This window comes from Candoia aspera, chromosome 2, assembly GCF_035149785.1.
Source record: "Candoia aspera isolate rCanAsp1 chromosome 2, rCanAsp1.hap2, whole genome shotgun sequence".
NCBI classification, from domain to species: Eukaryota; Metazoa; Chordata; class Lepidosauria; order Squamata; family Boidae; genus Candoia; species Candoia aspera.
In genome coordinates, this window is record NC_086154.1 from 113,522,216 (window position 1) to 113,535,372 (window position 13,157).

At 40.1% G+C, this 13,157-nt stretch overlaps 2 protein-coding genes across 5 annotated transcripts; both read right to left on the reverse strand.

Moving 5' to 3' along the window:
* Nucleotides 1–370: 370 nt before the first annotated feature.
* NPB (neuropeptide B) lies at nt 371–1,697 on the reverse strand. Its single transcript, XM_063296529.1, has 2 exons — nt 1,318–1,697; nt 371–667 (listed from the first exon to the last, which is right to left on the reverse strand). The coding sequence occupies exons 1-2, from the start codon at nt 1,579–1,581 to the stop codon at nt 539–541; spliced, it is 393 nt and encodes a 130-aa protein (XP_063152599.1). The 5' UTR covers nt 1,582–1,697; the 3' UTR covers nt 371–538.
* A 9,048-nt stretch (nt 1,698–10,745) lies between these two features.
* ANAPC11 (anaphase promoting complex subunit 11) lies at nt 10,746–13,155 on the reverse strand. Of its 4 annotated transcripts, none has more exons than XM_063293290.1 (3): nt 13,048–13,155; nt 11,495–11,634; nt 10,746–11,408 (listed from the first exon to the last, which is right to left on the reverse strand). In XM_063293290.1, exons 2-3 carry the CDS (start codon nt 11,601–11,603, stop codon nt 11,263–11,265), a joined length of 255 nt encoding a protein of 84 aa, XP_063149360.1. In that variant the 5' UTR covers nt 11,604–11,634; nt 13,048–13,155; the 3' UTR covers nt 10,746–11,262. The 4 variants fall into 4 exon arrangements, with proteins under 4 accessions (XP_063149360.1, XP_063149359.1, XP_063149362.1 ...); XM_063293289.1 differs by having other exon boundaries at nt 13,029–13,150; XM_063293292.1 differs by having other exon boundaries at nt 13,061–13,100.
* Between the last annotated feature and the right edge of the window lie 2 nt (nt 13,156–13,157).

The window sequence follows — 13,157 nt, forward strand, 5'->3', positions numbered from 1 at the left end:
TGCTCTGGTCAAATTCCATCAAACAGTTCTCCATCTTTCAAAGAATGAAGGAGTGGGTAAACAAACTAGGGGAAAAACTCTGATTATACCATTGCCTGCATGCAAGTGTGTGTATGTGTGTGTGGCAGGGGAGGGGGGATTGCCAGTAGAATACAGCATGGTGCCCTACAGCTGGACCATTGTGAATTTGTTTGCTAAGAAGTGAGCTCCACAGACTGCAATTGGGCAAATGTGCATAAGGATTTTAGCCTCAAAGTGAACTTTAACTCCTCTCTGTTTTCTGAGACCCACTCTACCTGCAGATGCTCTGGGTTCCTGGAGCTGTTGTGTTGAGTTTTTTTTTTTTTTAAAGACATGGATCAGCACTGGAGCCTTTTAAAGCACATTTATTAACAGATGCAGAAAAAATAAAATAACGTTCCTTACCCAACCCCAAATCCAACCACTTTTGACACAGAGTAAATCCATCTCTTGCCTGCCTGTCCCCCCCCTCCAGGTGCCTCCATAAAAGTTATAGGGAAGGCCACCTGCTCAAGGATCATGGACTAGTACAGTCAGTGGGGTCCAAAGAGACGGTGACATCCGCCTTGCACTGAATGATGCTCGGCACACCAGGCAGTAGCTGGCAGCTTTGCAGCTCTGGAGCCACCTCCTTCACACACACAGCCTGAAGAAAAGACAAAAGAGACAGAAATGAAAGATAAGTGCATCAGGGCAGGTACCTGCCTGAGCCTCCCAATGTACTTACTTGGGAGTATGCCCTATGGGCCTCTTGTGTAATAAGCTTCTTGGGGAGGGAATCAGCTTGTGTAAGATGGGGCTGAAGGTCTCCCTGGGCTTTTAGCAATTCTACTGATGCTCTGAGAGGCACTTCGGCTGAATGTAAGCCCCACTGAACTGAATTTACTTCTGGAGAATACACATTGCATTGTGGTGCAATATGAATAATAGTACATATGCTTGCTACATTTTTCTTATGCATAATTTCCATTGGTATTGATTTCCTATGCTGTTTCCATTTTTGGATGGCTCTCGGAGAATAAGAAATGGACCGACTATAGTAATTTATTACAATATAATAAAATGCAATACAGGGCTAACATAGCACAGTTAACAAAAAATACGACGCATGAAGCACGTTTATTATAACTAATGCAATACCCAATACGATAAGTGCACTAGAAGATTCACTGCGCGAGACAAGATCCAACTCGACGGTCCTCTCCTCACCGTCGGGCGCCCCTGAGCATCCTCCCGCCTCTCCCTTCTTCCACGAGGAACTTTCCATCCCGTTCTTGTAGCCCTGCAACTTCTTACCATGTTGCGCAGCCCGCCGGGGCTCTGCCGCGACTCGGACAGCGCGAGAGAGGAGGCTGCGGGGCCGCCCTCGGCACTACTGTCAGCGACGCTGTTGTCGTCGGAGCGGCGCATGTAAGGCGAACGGCGGATGCCGGAGAGAAGCCCAGACGCTCTGCCCACTGAGTAGTAGCTGGGGCCGGCCGTCTGCTTGTACCACGCCTCGGCGGGCGGGCTGAGCAGCAGCGCGAGGCAGAGCAGCGCCAGGGTGGGCGGTCCGCGCATGTTGCGAGAAGCTGGCAGCAGCTGGACTGGTAGTCGCCATCGGTAGCGCCTTTTATAAGACCAGGGAGGCAGGAGCGGGGACAGCCGGCTGGCTCGGAGCCCCCGGAGCGGGCGGGGGAGACGCGCGCCACGCACGTGACCCGGCGGTCTCTTCACCGGGGAGCGCGGGAGGCTTCTTCAGTCCCGAGCAGGGGTTCGGCTCCAAGTTGGGCTTCCCTATTGGGACTTGTCTCGCCAGTTGAAGCTCAACGCGTTGTGGGACTCCACACGCCCGCCTTCTCCTCGCCCGGGAGAAACAGACTCAAGCAACGACGCGCTCGGCTCGCTCCTCCGTCGGACAAGGTTAAGGTTCCCTCGTGGGGGGAAGAAGCGCGAGGGAGCCCCCTCAGTGACTGAAATCGCAGCAAACACCCGTGGCTAACTGAACCCCTTGACTTGCAGACACACGGAAACATATCAAGAAAAGCTGTAGCTGACTAGTTTGTGGCTCAGCTGGTCGTCGGAATACAGTCAATATTGCTGTCACACCCTTCCCTAATACAGCTTTAGCAGCATTGCAATCTGACTTTGGGACATTAATCTACAGAGAAGCTCAGTGGTCTGGGTTGGTATGTGTGCGTTTTATTTATTTCTCATATTCCCACGTGTAAGAAATTCACACTTTTAAAATCTTCAGATATGTTTACAAGAGGTTTTGTAGTTAGGAGGGGCTAACTGGGCTGCTGTCAAGCCCCTTCCAGCATTGTATTTATCTGCCATATCTACAATTATCTGCTGCCTATTATACTGTAATCCCCTGAGTCTGGGCTGGGCAATTGTTCCTTGCTAAAACTGGGTGGTGAGAATGGTGTTATCTTTCAATTTGAGCAGAAAAAAGGTTTTTTTTTTTTTAAAGTAGATGGCTTCACAGCTATAGTAAAACGCTGATCAATTACGAAGAATATAAATCAGAAGTCCTGGTAGCAACTTCTCTACAAATTTTATTAAAAGGCATAATCTTCCATCCGCTGCAGCTCACTTCATTTCAGCACATGAACATTTATGCCTTCTTAAAAAAAAAATTTAATTGGGAAATCAGATTCCTGATTTTTTTGTTGCCATACATGCACTATAAAATAGTGTTTGCTGCGGCCCTCTTATGGTATCTGGATCATCTAAAAGATTCCTAATCCAGTTTACTTTGAATGTAATAACACATGTATCAACGGTATAGTATACAGTATGGGTACTTTTATGATGTTATGGTCTAAACCAGAAATTCAAGCCCTTCAGATATGCTGGGCTGTAATTCCTATCATGAGGAAACTTACCTGGAACAATATCTCATACAGGAGTATGTAATTCATTTATTTTCTGAAAAAAATAGCAGACATACATACATATACACACACACATATACATACATATAATTGGGTGCCTATCAAAGAGAATGTCTGTAGCTCAGGTTTGAACTGTGGAGTCCTTGGTGCTCTCTGAGCCTTGTTTTCTTGCAGACATTTCATTGCCAGACTAGGCAACATCTTCAGTGTGAAAATGGAGTGGGCCTTGCTCTCTGTTTATAGACAGTGGCTTGCCTTGCTTGTGTTGGGGGTGTCATCTCTCCTTGGTAGTTCCATGATTAGGGTATTGTATACTACTTGATTGTTCCTCTGGTGTTAATCCTGGTGTTAATCTTTGTTTATCTGGGTGTTGATTGCTGGCAAGGCAATGGTCTTTTTGTTTCCTTTTTAGCTTTTCTATTGTCTCTTTTGAATGGTATGTAAATGTTGTTTACCTCTACAGTGCCTGTTGATGGCTGACTTGTCTGAGTGCCAAGCTTCCAGGAATTCTCTAGTGTTTTTGGATTTGGCTTGGTTTAAGATTACTGCAGATGCTGACTGCAGTCAGGAAATCAGAAGACGCTTAATCCTTGGGAGAAGAGCAATGACAAATCTCGATAAAATAGTTAAGAGCAGAGACATCACACTGACAACAAAGGTCCGCATAGTTAAAGCAATGGTGTTCCCCGTAGTAACATATGGCTGTGAGAGCTGGACCATAAGGAAGGGTGAGCGAAGGAAGATAGATGCTTTTGAACTGTGGTGTTGGAGGAAAATTCTGAGAGTGCCTTGGACTGCATGAAGATCAAACCAGTCCATCCTCCAGGAAATAAAGCCAGACTGCTCACTTGAGGGAATGGTATTAAAGGCAAGACTGAAATACTTTGGCCACATAAGGAGAAGACAGGACACCCTGGAGAAGATGCTGATGCTAGGGAGAGTGGAGGGCAAAAGGAAGAGGGGCCGACCAAGGGCAAGGTGGATGGATGATATTCTAGAGGTGACGGACTTGTCCCTGGGGGAGCTGGCGGTGTTGACGACCAACAGGAAGCTCTGGCATGGGCTGGTCCATGAAGTCACGAAGAGTCGGAAGCGACTAAACGATTAAACAACAACAACAACATGCTCAGTTTCCCAGTTGAAACTATGGTTGAGTCTGTCCATGTGTTGTGAGATGAAGGAGTTTTCATCGTGTCTTCTGACTGCTAATTGGTGTTCGTGGATGTGCTCTGCTAGTCTTCTGCTTGCCTGCCCTACATAGTGGCTGCTACAGTCCTTACACTGTATGTTGTAGATGACTCCTGTTTTTTCTTCTTGGGCTACCAGGTCTTTTGGGTTACTTAAGGTGAAGGGTTCTGAAGGGTTTTGGTTCGTTTGTGTGCTACAGTGATGCCGTGTGGTTGTAGCAGTCTGTTGGTAGTTTCTGAGATGTTTCTGATGTATGGCAGTGTTATCGTTTTCATAGCTTGATATGCAAAGATTAGCACCAGTATTAACACCAGATGAACAATCAAATAGTACATTATAAGTTAATCAAAGAACTATTAACTTAATCAACCAAGCGGCAAACAACAAATATCTGTGTGGTGATTGCTGGCGAGGAGGTGTGCTGGTCTTTTGGCTTTTCTATTGTCTCTTCTGAATGGTATGTAAATGTTGTTTACCTCTATGTGTCTGTTGATGGCTGCTTTGTCTGAGTGTCAGGCTTCCAGGAATTCTCTGGCATTTTTGGATTTGGCTTGGTTTAGGATGCTCAGTTTCCCAGTTGAAACTGTGGTTGAGTCTGTCCATGTGTTGTGAGATTATTGTGTCTTCTGACTGCTATCATGTCTTCTGACTGCTAGTTGGTGTTCATGGATGCGCTCTGCTAGTCTTCTGCCAGTCTGTCCTATGTAGTGGCTGCTACAGTCCTTACACTATATGTTATAGATAATTCCTGTTTTTTCTTTTTGGGCTACCAAGAAGAACACTGTTGTATGCTGTTGTTCTACACTGCCATACATCAGAAACATCTCAGAAACTACCAACATTACAACCACACACCATCACCATAGTGCACAAACCAACCAAGTGCTCCAAAACATCAACATCGTAAGGAAATCAAAAGACCCAGTAGCCTTTTGGAACAGCCAGGTTTTAAGGGTTCCTGGGATGCTAACAGGGAAGGAGCTAACCATTGTGTGTGTGTTGCTACTCCAAAATAGAGGACTACCTGAGAAGGTCCTTCTCTGGGATCCCTGCAGATGACATTCTCTTACAGAAGGAATCTGAAAAAATCACTCTTCCAGATTTATTGGATGGGCAGAAACCAATGGGAATAGGCTGTCCTGAAGACCTCCAGATACTCCTTTTTAAGTATGTTCTTTTAATTGTAATTAAGCACTCCACTCTGACAATTTCCTGGAATATTGCTGGTTGGTTCAACAAATGTAATGATATTCCTTTTACTCAATATTTAAGCAATTTTGATATTATTCTATTACAGGAAACTTGGGAGCACAATTATCTTTATCTTCAGGGCTTTACTCCATTTATTGTAAAGGCTTCTAGAACTTCCAAGAAAGGGCATAACAATGCAGGCTTAGCAATCCTTGTCTCAAGTGCTTTAAAGGCAGAGACAACCTTAGTAAGGCATTATGAACAATATGCTATTACAATACAATTAAAATTAAAACATTTTGATTTAATAATCATAAATACTTATCTTCCACCAGCTAAAACACAATTCTGAACTAAACTTATTTGGACAGAATTGGAACAATATATATACAATTTGCTTTTAAAATTTCCCCATACACATTTTGTGATTCTCGGTGATTTAAATGCCAGAATTGGCCCTAATAATGAAGCATTGGTAGCCTTATTTCAATGCTTATTATTTATCTGTTAAAGTTTCCTTGTTTATCTGTTAAATCTTGGGAAAGTGGATTGTATGACAGACAGTCTAAAGATCAGAACATTAACTGTGTGGCATCTTGTTTAGCCAGCCTCTGTAATAAGTTAAATTCAATAAACTTAAATGGTTCAATAACACATGATTATCCTGGAGAATTCACATTTACTTGTGGGTGGGGAGCAAGCATGATAGATTATTCTTTAACATCAACCAATTTATTTCCCTTGGTCAGATTATTTAATGTTGGTTTCAGATCAGATAGTGATCATCAATCTATAGTTTTAAGTTTGTTAACTAATGATAAAGATATTTGTCTAACCCAATATTATTCCCTGGAGGTTCTTCAGGAAGGCAATTTATACTGCAGGATTTCTTGGGAAGAACATCTAAACAATTATTTAGTTACTGTTTTAAATTCTACTCAAGCTTTAGATTTTAGATCATGTATAATAAAAGATGGGAGTTCTACAGAAAAAATGATTTTTTTTAATATTCTAACAAACCTAATCAGTATAACTCTAGTATCTGGAGCATCCACTACATCAAATCAAAGAAATACTCGACTGAGTAGCACTCCTAGTTGGTTTGATGCAGACTGCGTTACAGCTAAGAAAAAATTAAGAGCTCTATATTTAGCATACAGAAAGTCTAATTTACAGCAGCCCCCTTTAATATATTATGAGTTGAAGAAAAATTATAAAATACTATTACATCAGAAGAAACAGAATGCAGAGATTCTTGGTCATTATTAATAAATGCTTCTCTGTATAAAGACTCCAAAACCTTTTGGAAATTAATTTCCAGGGCTTTCACTGTTCCCTCTCTTCCATATTGTTATATACCATCCAAAACCTGGGAAAAATATTTTTGATCAGTGTATATGGAGCAGGAGTAACCTGTCAGAAATGTAGCAAATAACATTAGATCAAAGTTATTTACCCTTCCACAGTGCTAGAGGAAGAGATTACTGACCTTATATCAAAAGTAAAATCTGGCAAGACTCCTGGCTAGGATAAGATACCCATTGAGCTCCTCAAAACAAAATCTAGCAGCCCTATTCACTGCAACAGATAGGTCTGGTTTAATCCCCTCAGGCTGGAACAGGGCTATAGTAATCCCCCTGTGTAAGAAGGGAGATACAGAAAACCCTGCCAATTATAGGCCCATCAGTTTGCTATCAGTCCTGGGAAAACTTTATGTAAGACATTTAAATGAAAAATTAACTTCTTACCTTGAGCATTCTGTTTTAACAAATGCTCAATCTGCTTTTAGAAAAGGTAGGTCAACAATTGATGTTTCCTATTAGCCTATTTGGCAAGATAATAATCCATTTACCTGAAAGGTAAACTCTTTGCTGCTTCTGTAGATTTTAAAGCTGCTTTTGACTCTGTTAAGAGAATCAAACTTTGGGCTAAATTAGAAAATTTGGTTCCTGACAGGAGTCTTACATACTTAATACAGGCACTGTATCAAGATAGTATAATGCAGGTTAGATACAACAGAAAAGGCTCACTTACAGACAATATTACAATGTGTTGAGGTTTTCTTACTAACAGATTAAGACTGCTATATGTGCCTAATCATTTTGGCCGGGTTAAAAGGTTGTATTAGATTGTCTCCTCTCACGTGCTTCATGCAAATCACCTGGGGGGGGAGGAAACCTGCTCGGACTTGTTCTCACTTCCTCTTTTTTTTTCTCTGCCGGCAATGTAGGCAAGCAAGGCTTGCTCCAAAGGGAGCTAAGTCCTTTAAATGTTTTGCTTTTGTTTTTGTTTTCTGTAAATAAATTATTTTTATAGAAATGCTTGGTGTGTGACTTTTTTGACCTCTCCTGGGCTAAAGGCTTTCCCAGCATCTGCCAACACAATGAAGAAGGCAGTGAGACAAGGTTACTTCAGGTCGTGAGCCATTGCCCATCATTACCCAAAAGGAAAATTTGTGCTTTGTTATATGCAGATGTCGCTGTTCTTCTTTCACGTACTAGAGTGGGCCTGAAACACTTACTTAGAGCACTAGTTAAGTATTGCCAAGAAAATCAATTACAAATTAACTATGATGAAACTAAAATTTTGGTTTTTGAAAAAAAAATTAAAAAGTGTATCTGGAAAATTCAAGATCATACAATAACACAAGTAGAAAATTTTAATTTTCTGGGCATTTTATTTAACCATGCTCTGACCTGGCAACATCATTGTATGGCAATACTTCTGAAAGGGAAATCCACTATGACAGCCTTGCTTTGATATTTTTACTCAAAAGGAGGAAGATTTGTTCCCATAGCAATAACAGCTTTCAATGCCAAAATTGCATCATAAATTCTATATGGAGCTCCCATCTGGATCATATTTGCTAATATTAACATAGCACAATTGCAGGCAAAATTTTAAAGATCTCTTTTAAGTGTACCAAGCTATGTTCCAAATTCTGTTACCTTCTTGCAAACTGGGCAATGCCCTTTGAAAACAAAGGCCTGGTTAAGCACTATTAAGTTTCGGTTGCCAAATACAGTATATGTTTGTAAAAACAAGGAAGGATTGCTTCAGGAAATTCCAAATAGATCTTTTGTAGATATGTGGTTTAAACACATGACTCAAAAGATAAGTCAGATTGGCATTGATCCTGATTATTTATTTTCCAGGGGTGTGTCATCAGCATTTCATTGTATCAAACAAAGATGATGGGATAATTCAGTACAGGAATTAATGGCCAAAGCCCAAGTATTGTGTTCACCTGTAACTTTTGGCATTAACTACAGATTCAACTCCCTAAATATTTGGATAGCTTATATTTATACTTAAGTTAATACAGAATATCTTTCTCAAAAGCCATTAAATGTATTGCCATCAAATATGCTATATGGTAGATTTCAAAAAATTCCCATCTCTCAAAGACTTTGTCCCTGTAATGATACTGATCCTGAAACAGTGGATCATATTTTATTGTATTGTGAATTTTATAAGAGTCTTTGGCAGGAAGTTATCTGGCCTGTTTTAAAATCTAAACCAGGAAGGGATACTTCTGAGTATGTAAAAATTTTACTTGCAGATGAAAATCCTGTGATCACAGCAGCAACAGCCAGATTTTAACTATGGCTATAAAAACAAGGTTTTTAGTAACAAATCAATGAGTTGGGCTTTTAAGTGTATCATGTAATATTTATTAAATATTTTATCTGTTAAATTGTTTTATTTAATGTGAAGTTTAGACTATATTTGTAACTTTTTCCCCAGCCTATTGGCTGTAAAATATTGTTTTTAATTGTAAGCCACCCAGAGTTGTTGAGGAGTTAGGTGGCCTCAAGATTGAATTAAAGGAAGTTTTTTTCTACACACATCTGGGATGGCCAGTCTTTTTTCAGTCAGAATATATGGACTTAGTTTGGACTTAGTTTGGGGCTTTGCTTTGCTTTATATAATTTATAAAGCAAAGCAAAGCCTCAACACCAGCCCAAAATAATTTGGAAAAGAAATGAAAAACTATATAAAGGGAATTTTATGAAGTTACATTGTATTTCATTCTCCAAAGGAGATAAAATCACGCTGGCAGTTTTCAGCTATTGTAATGCTAAATTTTGCAGAGGATTTTGAAAGCCACAAAGCAAACCTAAAGACTGAAAATGTGTGAACAGCCATTATAATTTGTGGCTTAGCAGAGATGGGTATCTCAAGACCCCACGAAAGTGCAAATCCTGTCTTCACAATTTGGTAAACAAAACCATCAACTTATAAACATGATTTTTTTGGACATATTTAGCCATCAAAGGGTATAGCATAACAATGCTAAGCCTCAGCGAAACTTCACACCTTACTCTTCTCTTAACCCAACACTTTAAAATTTTCTCCTACAACAGGAAGCATGCCCTTAGACCCCCCTCCCCAAAACTGTAGTCCCTGAAAAGAAAAAAATCTTCCTTAAACGTAGTGTTGTGTGAACCAAGCCAATTAAAGCTTATTTAACAATGATTAAGCAAAACATAGCTTGATAGAAATATATGGAGTCAAGCAGTAACTCCTTTGGAGAGCAGAAGAACAGCTAAGCTAAAAGTGGAGATTATCTCTTACAGCTAGAAATATAACTGGGGCACGCACAAGAGTAGTTTGTTTTAATTAAGATTTGTTTAGAAGTGTAGGGAACCCTGAGGAAGAGCGTATTTTGACCCTCGTCTATTGTAGTGATCTGTTGTGTCTTACAAGACTCTGGTGTCATGCTTTGTGGCAAACAGATAGAATTCTCCAGTCTAGGGAAGACTCTGGAGATCATCAAAGATGGAAGTTGTTCTTGCAGATGGAGAATTTCTCCTTGATGGCTACATGTACTATTTAGTTAATATCACTTTTTCATTTGGATACCATAAAGAGGCTCACACACAGAAGGCAGGGGTGATAAACACAGCAATGGTTGGGCACCCAAGTCAGGATGAAACATCAAAAACAGTCAACAGTCAGTCTAGGCTGCATGGCTACAAAGCTAAGCTAGTGTGGGAATCTTTTGCCATAAAAAATAATTATCAGTTTGATTGAAAAATGATAATGAATATGGCTTCTTTCTCCATAGTCACATGCTATCATCTCACTGTGTAACTGTCAAGAACATTGGCAATAGATAGCTGCACTCCTGGCCATAACCAAACTTGAAAAATCACAATCTGGATGGAGGCAGGCAAGGAACATTAAAGGAACAAATCAGATAATTTATTGGAACCACCCCATGTACAAGTGGTCTCATTTATATTGTGGGCAAGTACTTGGCAATAAATACTATCTGATATTACAGCATTTTCAGAACAAACATATTGTACTGCAGGCCAAGTGTGCAGCAAAATGGTGACACAAGCCTGAGTAAGATTTAAATCAAAAGTTCACATTTATTAGCAGAATTACTGTTTTATCTGTTCTGAACAAGTCACTCCCATATTGTAGGTTAAAATTGAGGGCTAAAGCTACAAAGGGTCAAGAAACCAAGGATTTTTATTTGTACACTGAAATAAAGCATCAGTACACATCACAAGAAAAGTGAGATTTAGTTGTTCTGTGTTGCAGTTGAAAATATACATTTAACAGTATTTAAAACAATACTCTTAGTCACTAATACAGCTGAGACACATATCTTGCACGAATTAAACTTATTACATTTCAGTCAACTACTAAAACTGGAGCTTTATTTGCTTGTAGCCTTCATACCAACATAGCCATCACTTTGTTCACATTTTATAGACTTTGAAAGCTCAGCTGGTACTGTACCATACATTGGGACACCTGTATATAAGATAATGGTACTGAAAAAACATAGTAATATTCAATAACAGTTTTCTTTCCCTTGATTCTACCTTGATACTAGCAATTCTGGGAACTCAGAAGGTATGTATAATATTCAGGGGATGGAAGATGATGAAATCTCAAAAAGCTTTATGAGTTCATTAGTTCCAAAGCAAGCTGGTGGAGAAGAGGGAGATAAATCTTGCCATGGTCACTCTTTGAACTTCCACTCCTGTCGGCACATTGGACAGTGCTGTTGAACTTGTTGAGAATTAAGCCACTTCAGTATGCAGTGCATGTGGAAACAGTGTGAACACTGTCCCCACACAAGAGGACAATCATCTCCAGGCACTTTACCTGCAAAACGCAAGTGTTAATAGGGCAAAGTCAGAGGAATACACAGCTCAAGAAGAATACCAGAGGACAAAAAGATAAATACTTACAGTCTGGGCAGCATCCGTTAAAAGCCATTCGACAAATGCCACAGTTCTCATCATTAGCAACCCATAGCCAGGAGGCAACTCCATGCCAGCTCTTGATTTTCACCTTCATTGTATCTAGATTGCTAAGGTCAGAATATTATCTGAGGGGGAAGAAAAAAAATAAGAGGTTAAATGCAACTTCTTTTTGCTGCTCTTTCTACAGTTCCTTCAAGTATGCAAATGTGTTATTCAGAACTGAATATTCTCCACACAGCTTTATAGTTCTTAAAAGGTTCTGTGCCATCACTGTTAGTAACAGTTAGCCACTATACATACAGATTAAAAGGTGGCATAAGTTCTCACTTGGCGTAAGTGCCTGGGACAATTCTTAGATTCCATAAAACTCCAACATCTCTTATAAGGAAGACCAACCTTTTAGAAATATGGGAGAAAAAAAAGCTATCTTAAATATCTTAAAAAGTTGCTAAGAAAGAAGTGAGACCTGATCCCAACATGCCTTCTATGATTATATTGGGGGAAGAATTAAAATAGGAAATCTGTCTTGCAAAATTCATGCTAGACTGATATGTATGATTTAAAAAACCACATGTACAGCTGATGTAACTGTTTACATGCTAACAGTAACCACTTCTTTACCATAAAGCCCCAAACTACTGAGTTTTATTTTTATGTATTGCTATGCGTTGGATTCTATTGGCATCTGAGTATATCTAACTAGGAGATGCTATTTATTAGTTGAAAAGTAACCAACATTTTCTTTGTGTAGAATAGAAAATGAAGTTGCTTTAGCTATTATTTAAATTCTTTAAAATTTTATTAAGCATTTAGAAAAGACAATAAGCCATGAAACATGAAAGACATAAAAGTAAAGTATAAGTATTCATGGAATCTAAAATGTAATGGAGATTACAGTTTTTCACTATATTGCATTTCTTGCATTTTTATAATAGTTTTTATGACCTTTTATTTGTAAGCTGCTCAGTGTCACTTCCATAGTAAGATGGGCAGTGTATAATTTTAGTAAATAAACCACACCTTCACAGGAAGGGTGGAATTCATTTTTCCCTTTTTCTCCTATTATTTAGACAGATGAAACATTCTGGGAAATTCAAAGTTGGGTAACATTTCCGTGGCACTGCCTTCCTATTACATTTGGATTGTTTATAACACTTTATTTCGGCACTAGGGGGGAAAAAAACGGAGGCAACAGATGGACAGGAAAACGCAGTTCTGCAAGCAGGTTGAAGGCCGGCGGGTTGAGTTCACTGAGAGAAGAGTCGTAAAGTGAAAACACGTCACACTAGCTGAGTTCGCACGACATGCTCATCCCTGGTTTATCCAATTAAGTTGTAAATTCGCAAACATAAGGCCAACACGTGACTAGGGAGTAAATTGTTCAAGGCCCCTGTGAGTGCCACCCACATTTCTCTCTCCCCCCGAAACTAAGCCTCCAGCTAAGAGAGCACTCCACCACCCCGCCTCTCACCAAACAGCCACCGCCGCCCAAGCCCTTAACCGTTCCCCCCGCACCAACCTTCGCGCCCAAACTCAACTGTTCCCAACCACCACATCGGAGGTCCCGCCCTCTCGAACCACGCCCACTTCCTTGCACGTTCACCTCCTATAAAGCCTTGCCGAGTAAAGGCAGCCTCTGCTTTCTTTC